This window comes from Temnothorax longispinosus, chromosome 9, assembly GCF_030848805.1.
Source record: "Temnothorax longispinosus isolate EJ_2023e chromosome 9, Tlon_JGU_v1, whole genome shotgun sequence".
Lineage (NCBI taxonomy): Eukaryota > Metazoa > Arthropoda > Insecta > Hymenoptera > Formicidae > Temnothorax > Temnothorax longispinosus.
In genome coordinates, this window is record NC_092366.1 from 18140195 (window position 1) to 18158231 (window position 18037).

Sequence of the window (18037 nt, forward strand, 5' to 3'; positions counted from 1 at the left end):
AATGAGAACCGGAATATTGTAATTTGATACTCCAAATGGAAATGTCAAATGTCGTGTCAATCACCTGTCGGCAAGTGTAAAATTTGCACCATATTTTAAGTTGTTCAATCTTCAAAACGAGGTCTTACCCGAATAAGCTTCAGATATATATAACGCAGTCACGCGATCGATATAACCTCGTTTTACTCGATCTTGTAATTAGCGACATACTCTACGTCGCCGCTGTGCTCTCTGACGACGTATAATCTCTTTATGCCGATATACTCGAGTACGATATCAACGTATAATATTTTACGTATTCAAAAAATGTATTATTATAAAAAAAATTATTAAAAATGTATTATTATCTACAAAAAAAATCATGGCAATATAATCTTCTAAAAAAGTAAATAAAAGAAGTAGATAAATCCGAATTGCATATATTCTAGATTGTAAATGCAGTTCGTGTGAAGTGCGAGAAGCGCTTTTTGTCACGCAACCAGACTTACTAATCGTAAATCGCGATTCCGTCAGTTCTGAGGAGTAAGCTACTATTTGAATACGGAGAGTTCCTGATGACACGTTCTTGACACGTTTTCGGAAATCCTGCGACTTAGATTCTTCCCGCGGGATTCATGCGGTTGCGTGACAACGAAACGTCGCCCTACGTCCAACGCCTTAGTTCTGGTTAACGTGTACACGAGTCCTGTCGCGGACTTGCGGCAATTTACAGCTAGGATCAGTGTCCTTTAACAGACAATCGTACCACGGTCGTCCCTTAATCCTCGTATATCTCGGCAACTTCGCACGCCCATCCCGTTGTCGTTGGTGAACGTAAAATGACGCAGGATCGATCTAATCAATTAATCACTAGGTAGGTTATTAATAATCTCCATCAAAGTCCCAATTTCATGTTTCTGAAAAAAATCACGCAAGCAATATATCTTTTCTTTCGCGAAAAAATTCTGTGATAATATAAATCGTAAATTATTTAGCTTTATATCTTTTTCCTTTTTATTTTTTCTATTAAATCAGAGGGAAATATTAAGGTGCACCTGCGTACACTTTTCAGGTGCCCCACTTTACGTTTATATCTTTTAAGTGACCTGAAACGTGGCTCTCACATATGTAGGTATAAGCCGCACTGTGCGCAATATATGCTTAATGGTGAAGCTTTCTGCCATGATTTTCGCTTACGAAAAGTAATGCAGTTGGAGGATTTTCCAGGAGATGGAAGATTATATGATGTATCATCGCGCAGGAGTAAAAAAATGAAACGTTAATACTGTGCAGTTTGTGGAATAAATATAAATTACTAATTATAAGAAAATAATTTTTTACGAAATTATTACTTTTATATTACTTTTCATATCTTGGGTTTTTACCGATTCGATTAATATTAATGACAATCTGATGGAACTTGTAACACTTTGATTTTTTTTTACACTTTATAAGAAATAGAAATATGTATAATAAAATTATATAATTCTATCGCGATGTCCAGAATTCAGATTTAATGCAATATTCGATCAAAGTACGTTTGAGTGTACGTTTGAACGATCACACAAAAGAGGTAATTAATGGAACCAGCACACTATTAGAACTAGTGACTGACAAGGCCATTGAATGGCCTGGTCAAAAGTGCATCACGAGAGTTCATAATGAACTGCGCGGCAATCTGAGGGATAGATTATTAATATCGATTTTAAAGGGACATCGCTCTATATCTCTGCATTAGACAAAAGCACTAATTAGATCATCCTAGTGCAAGAGGACAGTTTTTCGATCAGAAGCTCTGTCCTCGTGGCTGCGAAGTGAATAATGAACCGCGCACGATTCCACAAAAGTGTGTCGATATTGCATTAGAATAACATAACGCTGTAAAGTTTCATCGCGCACATACCGACTACACTTATCTCTCTGCTACAGCGGAAACCTTGAGTTATTCCATTCGTAACAACGGTCGAGTTTTCAATACTTTGTTGCATTTCTTTGCATACATCGCGACCATTTTACCTATGCGCAATGCTTTTACTGCTACTATACCGTAACAAACCCGCGACGTACAGTCGTTCAAATGTTCCAGAAACTTTAACGATAACGAAGAAAAGACTGAACTCACAAAGACTAAAATATCTCGCTCCTGGCGGAATAATGGAAACGCACACTTCATAAAAGTTATTAGTTGCGTAAGGCTTCCACGTCTACGAAATGTTGAGATGAAGAAAGAGAATGTACAAGGAACATTGCATAATCCTAAGCCGTACGGTTAACAGCTTATTCCAGATTCCTATCCTCCGTCTGTTGATACTCAAATCGAATATACGTAGAAACTTGCTTTAACTAATCTTTGGTTCGCCGCATAATCCGGTGGAAACTTATCGTCAAGTTTCCTCGGCGCTAATTTAATACTAATTAATAGTCTAAAACATCGGCGCACATTACGGCAAAATACGTAAAAATATAACGATCGAACGTCAGTAAATAGCAATCAGAGCTGCAGAGATTTCTGTAGTACCCGGATTCGATCGTAAACCGGAAGAGCTTATTGCGTATTCTCTGGGCAAACTAGATTCGCCGTGTAGGTACAGCTAGACCGTCGTTGTAAATAAAAAAGTCGGAAGGGGATATAACAAGTTTCACAAAACTCCGATAATACCGGTATTACGAGCGTTGTTTATTACTACTTGAGAAAGATACAGCTTGATACATTAATTTCGTTTTAATGTATATGATATAATATATATGACAGAGAGAGAATAAGTATACATAATCACCAGAAATAAGCTTTCTTTAATAAATTATTGCTCTCATTATTCATTAAAAGAATCAGGAAAGCAAATAAGTAATAAAATCAACAGTGACGTTCGCGCGAATTTCACGTAAAAAAAATGTTAAAATTAGATATGTTAGAATGTTGGAATATATTATATTCGTTAAAAAGTAAATTATAACGTAGGAAGAATGACATCTACTTAAATATTCTAAAAATCGATTTCCAATTTTTCAATATCCGTAAATACATTTGCGAAAAAAATGTAACGAGAATAATACACTAAATATTATAGAAGCATTAATTTTCTTATTGTAAATTCTATTTCTATAAGTGACATCGAACATTTTGGTGATTGAAATAACTAACAAAGTAGAAATTGGGTTACCTCCCGGCTGCATCGTGTCGGCTAAATCATTGTACGAGAAGACAAACCTATCCCGTTATCCGATATCTAGAATTCTACATGAGCGCCATAAAATCGCAATAGCAGCTTGCTAAACGGTGCACGAAATCGATCATCGACGCGAATCGTAATAGCAAGGTGACCAGAGCATTATCAATATCCCAAATCGCGTGACAGATTTATCAAATTATGAATATCGTGTTACTCAGTCGGAAATCACGATCAGTGGAAAAGTTTATCAGTGTCGCATATAAAAAAAATATATAGTTTGGAAGAAAATATAGTTCGTCACAAAACCGAATCACATCAAAGATGAATAAAAAAATTGTACGAAATAATGGTACAGAAAAATCAGTCGAAATAATTCTTATGACAAAATATAATTTTTTTTCTATATAACTAAAATAACGTTGATGATATATAATAGACAATGTTATGTTAATTTTCAAATTATTCTCCTCACGCAAAAGCAATCACAAATTTTAACTTTAAAATTGTAGTTTAAAGAAATTAGTAATGAGTCCAAATAGAATAATATTGGAAAACAGAAAATAATTTTTAATATAGGAAAACTATTTATATGCTGAAGTATTCTTTAATGCTATTTGAATAGCAATTTCACATCAACTTTTATTTTTTTATAAAGAGTAAAGAACAGATCTCAAAAATTCGATTTTTTTCATATTAAGAAGTTTCATACTCATATAAAAATTTCTACACTTTAGAGAGTTTTATAGATATGATTTAAAAGTGATAACGCTTTTTTACGAGAATTTTGAGAACTTTCTTGATTTTCAATCTTTTATAATGATACCTTAATAAATGTACGTAAAGAGAAAACTTTGAAAATCAAGTTACACCAACGGTTTTTTAATTTAATCCATTACGGAGGAAGAAGCTGGATTTAAAAAAGAGCGCGTAGTCTGGCGTAGCAAGATTCAACGGCTTAAAATCAAAGGTTGGCCACAAAATTCCGTGTCTCGGACCCAAGGAGGAGATCCGAGCTTGAGGTTAAGGGGGTGGACGGACATCCGTCCATCCGCCGGCCGGCCGATAGGTCAGCCTTTTAGCCCTTTAGCGAGGCACAATAGCCGGTCATTTGAGTGTTCTTGGGCCAAGTTGAGAGTCGACACGGCCCAACCTCCGTCTGATTCACCCTCACAGACAGGTAGGAACATCGTTGTCCGCCACTGAGAGCATCTCAGACACTCAGAAAGGGGTGAGAACGCGTTAGCACTCGAGACTCGAGCGCAACCATCGAGAATCCAGCTTCGTCCCTCTCTCTTTCTCTGTCTCTCTTCGTACCCTCCGGCGTCGTATCGGGTCTAGCCGGGTAAGATACCTTTGCTCGTAGGGCCACGAGCTCGTCGCCCTCTTATTTTGCACACCCCTTCAGGCGGGTATGTATCTTGAGCGGCATTGTGATGGAAATTCTCGCCGCGCGCGGCATTCACCCGCCAATCATTCGCCCCGAAGAAAACACTTATCGGGGTACCTGCCACGTCGGGCGGGAGGCGCTTAGACGAGAGGAGGAAGGAGGAAGGGAGACGAGGGGGGAGTCGCGTCGGGTGCGTGGTCCGCCGGAAATCGAACGATAAAGCTTCCGTCCATTGTCCGCGTCGTCGATACGCGCGGATTCAGTAAGTTTGCTTGTTCGAGAGAACTTCAGACGATAACGAGATGCAAATTAAAACCTTTCTCAAGGACCAGCACTATACCTATTAAGCAATCCGATCACCCATCGAAGTCTTTAGTCGTCCTCTTCAACATTGTCGCGGAGATGCTCACGTTCGTGCAATAAAACTCAGCCTTGTCGAAGTAATAGCGAATATAACACGAAAAAAATGTTGTTCCATTAAGTATTGCAGCGAGCGAAGCTGTATCGGACGGCTGTTCAGAGAGCGAAGTAAAATTAAAAGTTAAGCGTATAAAGCTTCAATAAAGCGTTCCGCGACCGTACTGACAGAAGTAAATTGCGCCCGACGAAAATCGGGGCGACTGCTCGCGACCGAGCGAGTATTAATTTATTCGCTTTGAATACGCTTCTCAGATGGCAAGTCGCAATGAAATGAATTTGCCGTTGCGTTTGCAGCCGACCGAACGCGGAAATACGCTATTCTACGTCCGGGAACGATATTTGAGCAATAAAAGCTATTTACGAGATGTCGTTGCGCGAACGACCGTTCTCGGACGTGTTCGACGTTTGTACAAATAGCACGTATGATTAAAATATCAACAGAATCCAGTTTCAGCTTAGCAAGATTGTGCTCGACGACGTCTGCAAGATTCATTCGATTTTAATTCGTAAAGTTTGCTCAGCAGACGAACAGGTCGCGTATGAATTCGATTGTGATTGAATGACTCTCGATTTAATCAATCCCAGAGTGCCAGAGTCATAAGGATGTTCGCCGATCACCTTTTAACGGTGGCTATCGCGTGGCGACGCACGTGAGAGACGGTAAACATGCTGTCTGCCGCGGAAATTATGTCGCTCAATAAGAACGATCGAGCCGAGTGCCTACTTTCGATGCTGAGCGTGACTCCTGAAGGTGCACATAAATCTAGGAAGCGTCCTTCACGCGCCGATTCCTCCGTGTTAAACGCCCGGTGCGGCGGTTCAGACCGGCGCGGCGTGCTTTATGGAGTGCAGGAACATACCGTGTGCCGTGCCCTGGCCAGACGGGTACGGCGGCGGCGACGGGCAACGGACGAACGTGAGGCCCCATATTTCCAGCGGATGTAGAACGATCGTGAGTTGGTATCGCAAATGAAATCACGTACTCGCCCGTTGAGCACGGTAACGTCGTGCTACGTCGAACGATCTCATATGTTTGCGAGGGCGAATACCTACGTATACATACCTATAAGCTACGAAACGCAAAAGCGAATACGAAAACGGAAAAATATAGATTATGACGATTTCGAGTCCGACATCTGTTAAATCGGCAGCCAAGATGGTTTTAAAACGATAACGAGAACTCACACGGAAAGAAGTTTTGCTGAAGTATCAAAATAATTATAGTAGGTCGCTGATGATAATGCTGTAAAAAATTTCGACATTTTAGCAGTCAGTTTGAGTGTTCTACATAATTATTTTGAGACGGTGCAACAAAATTATTTTCAGATCTGTATCTAGCTTTTTTAGATACTTCAGCAAAACCGTTCTTTTCGTGCTGGTATATGACAATGTGGTGTTCCAAAATAAATAAACATGAATCATCTCCAGATAGCTTTTGAATTTTGTTCTCAATTAACTCAAAGATAGATGATGAGGATGAGTGTAAACGTACAGTGATAATCGAGAAGTTGCTGTCACTCTAGATAGATATGCCGATAACCGATAATAACGTAAATAGAAGAGGATTAAGGTTATCGTGATTTGCGGTTATTCTAGTTTTTCTTTTTTTTTCACGATAAAATTTTCACGTAAAAATGTATATATACTACAACTGGGAAATTAAGCGCGCTGACGTTTCGATATTCAAGAAATGATTTATGAACTTCTCGGATGCGCGCCTGTCGCCGATACTCCAAAAATCACCGGCATGTCCCGTTTGTCCATGCATGTGTGCAGGAGCGACTCGCTCGCAGTTCGCGCACGAGTGCAACGGAAAGAGCGAGACAACGTACGTGCGCGCGCGACAATGAAGCGACGTCCGTTTGCCGGTACAGCGGCCGGGTTTCACCTGCGCTCTCGGACTAAAATCAATTGTAATCAACACCGATGTATAAATCAAATCGTCCGTAGGGTAGGCAGCGAACGGAGAATAGGTACGGTAGGAACCGGGCAGAGCAGCGCGCTTCCCTTTGGATGATTTGTCGATGGCACGCTTTACGCGAACCGCTCCGCCAGGGAAACGCTCTCATACGCTCCCTCCGCATCCCTTTCGCGTAACGCGGAAGGAAAAAAGGGGAGCGTACCGCTAAGAAAAGTTTTGCCATATCGACAGAAGTTTCGCGTCGCTTATTAAGGAAATAATACCTATAACAGACAGGACGCGCACCCCATCAGGGATATTTTTTCCCTCCGATGAAAGAATTATTGTGCAGTTTTATTGGCCATGCAACCCGATAATCGTTACAATTTCTCCGTAAATATAGATATGTGTTCAATATGTATTAGTGTTTGAATGGTAGCTTAAATTAAAAACAATTTTTTAATATATTTTTCTGTTATTATCTTTTAATTCAAGAAAACAAAATAAAAAAATATCTCGTACCTATATCGTTTTTGTTTCCATTTGGTATTTTTCCGATCTAAAGCCATATTAATGTGACCCGAATAAAGAAATATTTTCGGCATTAGTTTGGACAAACATAGACACTATCATTTTATTTTTTATCGATTCGTCGATTATCGATTAGCAATCACGTGTTTTAAATTTATCTCCGTATAAATTTAAAGAAGCAAACATTCGACATTCTATGCAAAATTGATGAAAATTAAATAACCGATTCTCTTTGAGAATAACGCCATTCTCAAGAATAATGACGTTTTTTCCATCAAATTTTCTATTTTTTGTTCAGAAAAAAATATAATTTTTAAATAGATATATGCTAATATAATAGAAATAACTTGTTCACAACTGCAGTTTTACACTTGAAAATTAGCTTAATACAATAGCGCATTACTCCATTAGCTAACGTACATATTTTGTGTTCATTTCATCGTTGAAATTTTGTATAACTTGAAAACTTATATAGCACCGTATTATGAGTGTTTATTGTGTCTCGTTACACGACATTGTGCACTTTACAACATTTACTCCACTAAAAGAAACATATTTTCCCGCAGGTATTGTTGTATTATAAAGTCACTGGGAAGCAGTCCGGCGCAAATCCAATTTAATATCTTCATGCGCGTTATTCGTCCGTAAATTAAACTCGCTTATCGCGATGGACTCCGCATTGTACATGGGATAACGCACAGCCGAGAGATTATTCAAACTCGGCACGACGATGATCGGAGTTGACAGAATCTCCGAGAGTGAATTTCGCCCGCCGGAACAATGCGGCCGTGTTGTCTGCCGATGTTCCTGCCTCGCTCTTAACGTCGTCGTCGGAGCAGGCAGCAGCTCGAGCAGCCGCTCCCGTCGGGCGCACACGTGTCGCAGTCGCGTGTGTGCGCGATGCGTGCCGCTGCACCTGTCCGAGCCTGAGTGCCGCCGCCTCGTAACTCGGTAATGCAGTTTTCATCGAGCAAGTTACTGCGCGATGTACGACGTACACGAGAAGCCGTACGCGGAAGCCGGAGTTTCCGTGGAAGATGTCAGATCCGTACGACGAACCTGTAGCTTCTCAAACCCCGATATTCCGACCAACGGCAAGCGAACCGAACGAAGCTTATTCGGACACAGGTGTCGGCGCTTCGACGTCACTCTCGCCTTGAGAACGCATAAATCTGTACTATTTCCTGCTCTTTTCTCGTTTCGTCCCTCGTTTACCTTACCGGTGGCGCCTATCTTACGTCTCACGACGAACGACGAGAGGGAAGACGTTCGTTTCATTAATAAATCGTCGATAAATTACTTTACCGCTATTTCGTTTACTGCGAAGAGTTACGTTTTTTTTCTCCCTCAGATGAAGACGGTCCAATTATCCTCACCTCTGAACCATCGATAGTATCCACGTGCTATGTTCAATAAATTATTGTCTTCCTGAGAGAAACGAAAATTTCTCACGGAGTTTCTTATACATCAATAAAATAGTGATGTTCGATAAGTTCATACACTTTGATATAGTGCAGATTTTAACGATGATGTATACCGAGTTTACAAAATCATCTGATATCCTTTCAGAGACGGAATCTAGCAAAATCAATCTTTCCTCAGTAAAAACATTAAGAGAGATTCATTATTTATTGTAATATTTTAATTTTTTACATTATATACCTCCGTGATTAAACCTCAAATTAAAATTCTGCTAAAATAAATCCTACTTAAAATTCCACCGTAAAATATAATTTTGTTATTTAGCTTTTTGAAATTTTTTTCCTAAAAGTTCTCTTTTCAATCGTTTATGTCGAAATTGATGGTATTGAATAATTAACGCTTCAATATTTTCACTAACAAAGTCCAAATTGACAAAAGAACTCGTCATTAAAAGCATATTGGAACATTTTATATCTCTATTCTAAACAATTTTTTTATACTTTGGCTATATTTACTATTTCGATAGTTTCAAATATTTTTATAACTAAAAAATTTTTTGATATTTGAAAAAAAGATTCACACACAATTAATATCATCAATTTAATATTACTGTGATTAGTTATAAAAATGTATTATAAAACTACAAAAATCGTATATTCCTATAATATACTTTGATGCTACAAAATAATGGATAACCACATCATAATCTACTATTACAAAAGAGTCTAATTATAATTTGCACTTCGATTAGGTCACACATGCGATTTAATTAATGAATAAATTAATAGAAAAGCGACCGTAGGTAATTTGCCAAAATTAACCGAAAAGTATATGAACACACAGTTGAACGAATTATAACATGATTACATCGCGCAGTACAATAAAATATAATTATTCACGAGCTATTTCTAATTTCACGTATGATAGTAATATTCCGCATTAATTACTGTCAATTTCCTGCCCAATTCCGAAACGTATCTATGCAGGAATGTCACTGCGGTCCTGACAATTAAATCTATTCGTTTAATTATAAAAAACCACTGTCATTATTGCAGCGCGGTGAAAAGTTTCGCGCTTACATTTATTGCAGTGGCAGTCTAATCCACGCATTCATATCCGTCTCATAGTTGTAGTATCATCAGGCTCCCGCGGAGCGTATTTTAAGTATCAGAATAATCCGCCTCCTCGATGTCTGCCATCCTTCCTCTCAACCCCTTATCTCCGCCCTTCCATCTTTGCGGTCGTACGTCTTACCTCGTAAAACCGAGGCGGCTTATAAGCGTAAGCGGAAGGTAATCCAAGGCGGCCACCCATAATTTAATGACGTTTAATATGCAGCCGCTATGCGACGGACTATTATTCTGATCTTTGCGCCGCGCCCCGGTGCAGTTATCTCAGGACCCCGAATAAAGTCGCGGCATTATTATGGCGGCGAGACGGATCCATCTGCTTTCTCGCACAGTTATTACAAATTTTAAATCGCTGCAAAAGTTGTTCAGCGACGATGAAACATTTGTTCGGATAACGGCGAACTAATGAAATACCCCGGCGAAGTTACAAAAATTCCATCACAATTTTTATTGCGTTATATTTTACTCAATATGCAATGCGAAATAAAATTTATCGCGCAAATTAGCAGACTCCAAATTCGAATCAAAATTCATGCGAAACTAGACTCAATTATTTGACGTGCCGCATATGTTATATCTTCTCACATAACGAATTCCAATATTTTGTTAACTAGAATAACAATTCGACGTTAACGAGTAACGTATCTGTGGATTGACGCAGTAAAAACCTGTCAGAAACCTGTGAAAATTGCATATTCAGTCAATCTCCTGTCTCTTCTGTCTCTCTTTCTCTCTCTCCTCGAACAGGAGAGATCGCAATGCCAATTTGAATCTTTTCCAAACAGATAAAGCATTTCGCGCCTTTCACGCGCGATAAAATTCTGTATTCGAGGTTGCATCATGAAAACGCTTCGTATGTACAGTGTACGTCGGCGTACATCCCTCGCCATCGACGGCGCCATCGACGGATGTCGTAGATCCCGCTCTCAACTTTCGAAACGACATGAGACGAGACTCGATACTCGAGACGTCAATCCGGCAAAAACCACGTCGTTGTCGAGATCCGCTTCGCGACGTAACTTTTTACCGGTCGTCTCGAAGGTGGCTCTAAGATTGCGGTATCGGTTTAGTGCGTCTGGACCACTAATCCGTTTGGTCGTTTCATGCCACAAGTATAGAGAGATATCAATTGGTCGCGATTCGTCTGTTAAGACGATTATTATTAGACAAATTGCGCGATCGTTGTAGGAACGTGAAAATTGTGTCTAGTACCAGAGACATAAATTTGCAGTGCAATAACAATTTACAATGCGCCGCTACTGTTGTAATAATTTGTAAAATGTCGGATGAAAAATATTCTACCATGTCACGAGATAATGGCAACAAACATTATCATTTGTTGCAGTCATCGAGTTGCGGACAACTCATAACAGCGTGCCATTTTATCGACACAATTATCCGTAATCATCGTGAAAGTAATATTTTCGTAAAGGAAGCAAGAAGAATATATCGGACGCAGGTCGCCACGCTTCGTTATTCGTTAACGAAGCGTAACGTACATTGAAATAAAACTTGTCTACTTTATTGTGATCGCGTATCTTACCGCAGACAGACAGCAATGCAGACGGCCGTCCCTCCCTCCTCACCGAGCTTCATCTTAGTTCATTCGACACCTGATGAATAAAATATTAGTTCTCATGCATTATGATAAAAATGTTTAGGTGGCGAGCTCGTTAGTCACGTTTCTCGAGTAACTCAGTCCAAACATCGGTGTGATAGTAATGGTTCGATCAATGGAATGGTCTCAAAGCAGCATACGGACAGGTGTATTCGTCTCTCTGGTATTGTGCAGTAGTTTTTCGAGAAAAAACATTAAGACTAAATATCCAATCGGCTATCTAATGTTCATCATTACAGCTAAATATTGAGTATCAATAAATCAGAACGATCAAACATGACGGGATTGCGGGTCATCCCTACGTAACGACACGAACACGTACATACACAAAAAGGGGGGGGAGACGCGCGCATTGACAAGGCACGCACAGATAAGGACATATCTTAATCATCACATATCTAAACATCGATCAACTAAAGCTAGAGATACGGACCTTCGACAAACGTAAAAAAGTAATTAAAAAAAAAAAAAGAAACAAACAAAGAGAGAGAAAGAGAGAACAAGTCAATCGGTGTCAATCGAGTCGGAGTGGTGGTGAAGTCACACACTGCTTGATATACGAAAATCAATCGGTATATAATCGAATATACACATACCCATATATATGCGTATACATACATCTTGATACGTGTGAGTCTAAGTACACATATGCAAGGATCGAGTCTGCACGTACGTATGTATAGATATATATGCTACGGTTAGTAACGTTCAAAGGTGGTGATTGGTGTTAGCATGGTCGAGCGACGATCGAGGCATCAAGAGAATAAAGGGAAAGGTAGATAGTGAAAGACAGAGATATAGATAGATATATATAATATATATAAAGAGATAGTAGTAGTAGTAGTAGTAAGAATACAGGGGAAAGACAGACGAGTATTATGTATGTAAAAGCGAAGTCTATACGCGTGAAGAAGAAAGAAAAAGGAGAGGACTAGGGCTTTTAGAGAAAAAAATCTACTGACTAATCCTAATTGCAAACCAAACAAACGAACCAACCTCCTCGGTAAGGCCTAGCCGAAAATGTTCGCGGGACCCCTGTAACAAAAACATATATAAATCATAAGAAATCATAGAAGAAACAAAAAGAAACAACTACTTGACTGTAATGAGTGGCAGACGTTATGTTACAGTATCACATGAGAGCGAAAGATGAGGAGAATCAACTATCGGGGTGTCAAACGCGCGTCGATGCTTGATAGCGGTACGAATCGCATTGACTCGCGATCAGTCTCCCTTCGTCACATCGAGCATCAAGTATGTTCGTTGCGATAGCCAATCGACGACGTATTTCTTCATTCCGTATCATAAATTTTACTTTGTAACTTTTATCCAGAGAGAAGAAAAAATTATCGCAGATAGCAAATTTTTAACATTCGCGAGTACGACCGAGCGGATTCCAAACGTTTTCATCCGCAACAATATTAGGCGGACGATAACGTCACATATTTGCTTGTATAACTGCGAGCGTTTGTACGGAGAGAGAACGTTTGTGCCCGATCGCGAATCCGAAAACAAAACTGCTCCCGTTTGACACCCCTGCAGACGCGCAGTCTGCTATATACTTTTTTTTTTTTCACGGCCACTATCGGTGGTGGAGGGTGCGATCGGGGGGGATGTATTGTGGTGGCTGTTGAGCGCGAAATAAAGTTTGCACCGCAAACCCGCTTTTCGCCCGCGATTAGCCGCTATCGAAAGCACGGTCGACTGACGAATAGCCGGCTACGCTTTCGCTACAACCGCACGGTTTTAAACCAGCTCAAATCGAACGCGCGATCGTGCGATCTTATTCAACGCGGCGAAATTGGCACGAAATGAATGCGAATTGTTGCATCGCGGAGGGAGGAGGGGCGACGTGTCATTACACAGGGCGCGTGTGTACACGCGTCCACCGCGACAAATATATATATATATTGTACAATACATAAGTATTTTTCAATCCCGTAAATTTAGTTCGACGAAATATACGGACGTCCGACGCGGGCGCGCAAATAAATTTCTGGCAAATTGATATGAAAATGCGGGGATAACACGTCGTATTTAACTTCTCGCATCGAGATGAAAACGAAATGAGGGGAGTATAATTATTTTAGCGTTAAATCCGATTGTCGGGAGAGAAGCCAGAGCGTACCGGATATTGAGAATGCGGCGAGATATACAGCGTGTTTGTTTCTATCTACATATTTTTACGGATGTTAAACCGATGATCCCTTTCTGTTTCGCGTCGAACGATGTTTCGCGGGTACGCTCGTCGTTCCAATTATTTTCTGATGCGTTAAAAAAAATGCAGTAAACATGTGATATACTGCTCTTTGTACGCCGGCGTTTACATACGGTTGCGGAGCCGACTCGGTACGCGTGCACGAATGCGAAATATTGCATAATAAATCCTGTCCTTTATTTCCGAACGTACGTACATCCGCAGGTTTTATTTTTCCTACCGGCGCGCGTAAAGCGATCATCACCCGCTCTCTATCAAAGATGAATGCGCCGACGGTTACGTCGCGTGTGAAAATAACGGAAGTGATAGAGATATACGGTATTTCGCACGGGGTATCTCTCCCACAGCGTCAACGATTCTCGCAAAAGTCGTAACGTGTCCGCTATGCGAAACGGAAATAAGTATCGTTATGATTTTTTTTCCTCCGCGCAATCTACGTCGTAACCGTACCGGTAATACAGCGAGTTTCTAATTTACAGGCGACCGCGATAAGAGACCTGATAACGACGGGGGTGGGAGAGAGAGAGTGCCTTTTACCCTTTCTGTATTATTCGCATTCATTACATTGCAGAACGCGTTCGCCGGAAGATTAAGTTTCTCCATCCGTTCGCTGCTGCTACGCTTTGTTCCACTCGGCATTACGGTAGTTCATACAGAGAAGCGTATTACTATCGCTACGGTGGCGCTACGTGGTAACTTATACGTGGGAGAAAGTCGATGGATAATGGCCCCATTGTAAGTGGTACACCGAGATAACGGCAAAGCGGATGGAAACCTTTTTGTCGAAAAATTGTACCTTGCGGACGTTACGAGGATGAACGATTCTCGATAAGCTCGCGATTATTCTGAAATTGTTTCTTAATAGCGACATGAAAGATTCACGAAATAGAAATAAAATGTCGGACGAAAGTCGGATGAGCGTTTGTAATATTAGAAATTAGATTATATATCGAACACGCTTTCGAGGGGAAGAAAGAACTTCGGGCTACTTTTGCGGTAAGGAAAATGGCGGATCGTTGAAACTTGTTTAAACGAAAGCAACGCTGCCGAAATGACTCGGCTACACGGCGTCGGTTACGCGACGTGATAAATAGGAAAAAATTGCTAAGTGCGATCTCTCACGGGAATACGATATATCTCGCGGGAAATAAATCAGACTCAAGATTTCAGACGCCGGCGATAAATACGTGCGCACAGCTGGTTACAACCCTGTGCGACGATCGATACTTATTACGCTCCCCGTAATACGACTTCACTGAATGTTATGAGAACAGCTGTGCGTGGGCAACATCTTAAACTCGAGGTCTTACCTGTTGTTTAAAGACACGAGTCTCCCCCAACGTTCCCGTTACACGTCGAATCTCTAGTCGGTGTGTATCTCTTGACGCGAAATTAAAATGGGACATTGGTAGTAGTGTAGTAGTATTCGACAAGAATAAAAGAGGCAGGAGGAGTGTCCAGCGGAAAAGCAAACGCCAATCTCATTTTTAAGTGGCGCAACGAGATACGCCAGTCAAAGCGTTAATCGAGAAATCCTGCCGGGACAGCTGGCAGTGACCTGGTGGTGGCCAAAGTGGAAAGAGCCAGTTAAAGGACGTCCTTGCCGCGACAACATAATCTCGGGAATCCAACGGGAGTAAAGTGTGGTGACGATGGGGTAAGATGGGCGGAAGTTGGTGTTAACGGAGGTGTGCAGCGAAGGTTGCAGAGGGTTCCAAATGTGCGGCGCTCTCGTGTCCGCGCTGTGTGTTATACATATGTAGTTACGAAGTATACGTGAGAGACATAGGCGTGACTGGCCCGAAAGTCTCATAACACTTGGAAACAGGTGGCGTACTCTCGTACTCTCGTCTTATTGCCTCGACTAGTTTGCGCCAGAGGCAGAGAGAAAGAGAAAGAGAAAGAGAGAGAGAGAGAGAGAGAGAGAGAGAGAGAGAGAATGAGAGTGAGAGATAGATAGATACATAGAGAAAGAGGGAGAGAAATGGGAAGAAATAAACCAAATGAGGAAGAAAGAGAGAGACAAAGAGAGCGGGAGACAGTAGTCAATGTTCGTAAAAGTAAAGAAATAAAAGGCGAGAATGCGAGAGACGGAAAAGGCGCGCGACGAGCTGCCGGCATAACGGACAAACGAGGAAGGAAAAATTAATTCGATGTTAATCGAGAACTACGCAGCAAACGAAAGACGGGATGCACACAAGAGACATTTGACTTTGATCACTCCGGACGTCTCCCTCTCTTTCTCTGTCGTTCCTAAGCTGTAAGCTCGAATGTAAATCCCGCTGTAGGAAAAGATGTTACTACTGGAAGCTTAATTAGTAAAACATACCTAACAATCGATATGTGATTACCTGTGTAGCTTTGTAAGTAATACAGGAATGTAATTTAAGGAAGTAATGTAAGGAAGTAATTTAAAATTTTGAAATGTTTACATTTATACGTTCCATACATGCTGTCGTGTTTGCGACAAACGTAACGTTGTGTGGAGTTTCGTCACGAGAGTTTTTCATGTTTGAGTGTTAATTACGTAAAAAAATGCCAGGCAAGTATTTTGTAGAACAAGTATTCGTTTGCATCGCTGGTGTAAAAAAAATAAAGGTATAGAAGAATATGCAATGTTTACCGTGGAACTTTGTTTATCTATATGATCATCGCTCGCTACTTGGCAGCCTTTTGGTAAGGTTTTTTTGCCAAGAAATCGAAAGATAACGAAATTAAATCGATAAACCGATACATATAAATGTAAAGTGTCGTTGCATTGTTATGACGAACACATGCCGGCACTAATAAGTCTTTGATCACTTATTGTTAGATTTAGTAGAACAACACCTATGTACGATCAGCCGTCGAATCAGGCATCTAGTAAAGCGCTTTTTCGCGCACAGATCAGTTTCAGTTGCGACACCGTGCGTTTGTGATAGCTTCGCTATCTGAAAGTTCTCATTTATTATACCTGTACTTTCAAACGGAATTTTTTCATAAACGCACCGATGCCAAGGTGACTGAAAACTAATTCGCGTGCGAAAAGTATGTCTGCGACTGCGCATAACTGTGCCCTATTCGACAAAGCGACCTCGCAGCTTGTCACTTTACGCGTTGCATTTCACCTTCATTTTCGTGTTTTGTTTGTAACGAAATAGAGTCATAAAGGCCAAATGTAACACGCAACGCGACAGACTGTAAAATCATTCGTGAAATGCCAGGTTGATCTAGGTGAGAAAAAAAAAACAGAGTGATAACAATAATTATTTTGTCACTTGCTGCGAAAACTGTACCAAAGACATATCACAACGGTATGATTGAAAAATGCAAAAGAATAAATATATCGATCCCGTATTTCTATATATGTATATACGTAACACGCGTCGTCAAATAAAATTAACAATACCATATATATCTCTCTCTCGTGGTCCGCAAACACAAGTACATCCAAGGAGGTCATGCCACGAATGAACGAAACGCGAGGCAGGCAATAATCATTCCGATTTTCAGGGGATTCAGGCCAAATAAAAGCAGTAGGGTACAACGGCACAGCATGCGAGAATTATAGCGAGACATGATGAACGAGGACGACGTGATGCGTCAAAAGTAAGTCGTCTCTTGCGCGCGTTCCTTTGTGCGAACTACTGATATACACATAAGCATGCAGGTTGCACCATCTGGCACTGCATGCAAACGCATTTACGAAAGTACATATGCTCTACCGGTCGGAAGGAAGCGTCGCGCAGCGAGTGCTATGAGACGTTGGACCGTTGGCTGTCCCGCCTCGAGTGTGTCACACCTGCTACTACTTGAACACCGCCGGCGTCGCAGGACAATTCTTTCGCCAGCGCGCGTCGAAAGCGCGCGCTGAGTACGAGATTTCTTCGCGCCTCGCCGCGGCCGTTCCCCCGGCCCCCGGCCCCCGGCACACTCGTCGTCCAGCCATCCGCAGACACCCTGGATGATTCGATTAAAAGCGACCGCGACGGTGATAATTCGATCACTGTTATTCACCGAAAATATTTCGCTCCTCCGGGCGGGGATCGATCGACGTGTCGATACCACAACAACGATGTTGTCGGCTCTCACGCCGGCAAGTTCGATAATTTCCAACCTTTTGCCCCGGCTCGCACTTGGGAGCAACTTTGATTAATGATACTGCCGCGGCAAACTCACTTCGCGTCACTTTTCTCGTGCGTTACTTCCTATCCACCGTACACTATACGTCGTTATTAGGAAGCCGCATTATCGAGGCGCGAATAACGTGCCCGTATACCGAA

General features: G+C 41.1%; 2 protein-coding genes across 5 annotated transcripts in view; one reads left to right on the forward strand and one right to left on the reverse strand.

Annotated features, from left to right (window-relative positions):
- Positions 1 to 18037, forward strand: part of LOC139819370 (uncharacterized) — a 368184-nt gene that overhangs the window by 287778 nt on the left and 62369 nt on the right. The window lies entirely within an intron of this gene.
- The window catches only part of LOC139819361 (synaptogenesis protein syg-1), a 269748-nt gene that overhangs the window by 216587 nt on the left and 35124 nt on the right, over positions 1 to 18037 (reverse strand). For 3 of the 4 annotated variants that reach the window (XM_071788636.1, XM_071788637.1, XM_071788635.1), the window contains exon 3: positions 12554 to 12592. The exons of the other annotated variant lie outside the window; for it this stretch is intronic. In XM_071788636.1, the coding sequence (XP_071644737.1) occupies positions 12554 to 12592 (39 nt within the window). The remainder of the gene's footprint in view (positions 1 to 12553; positions 12593 to 18037) is intronic. 4 annotated transcript variants of the gene reach the window in all.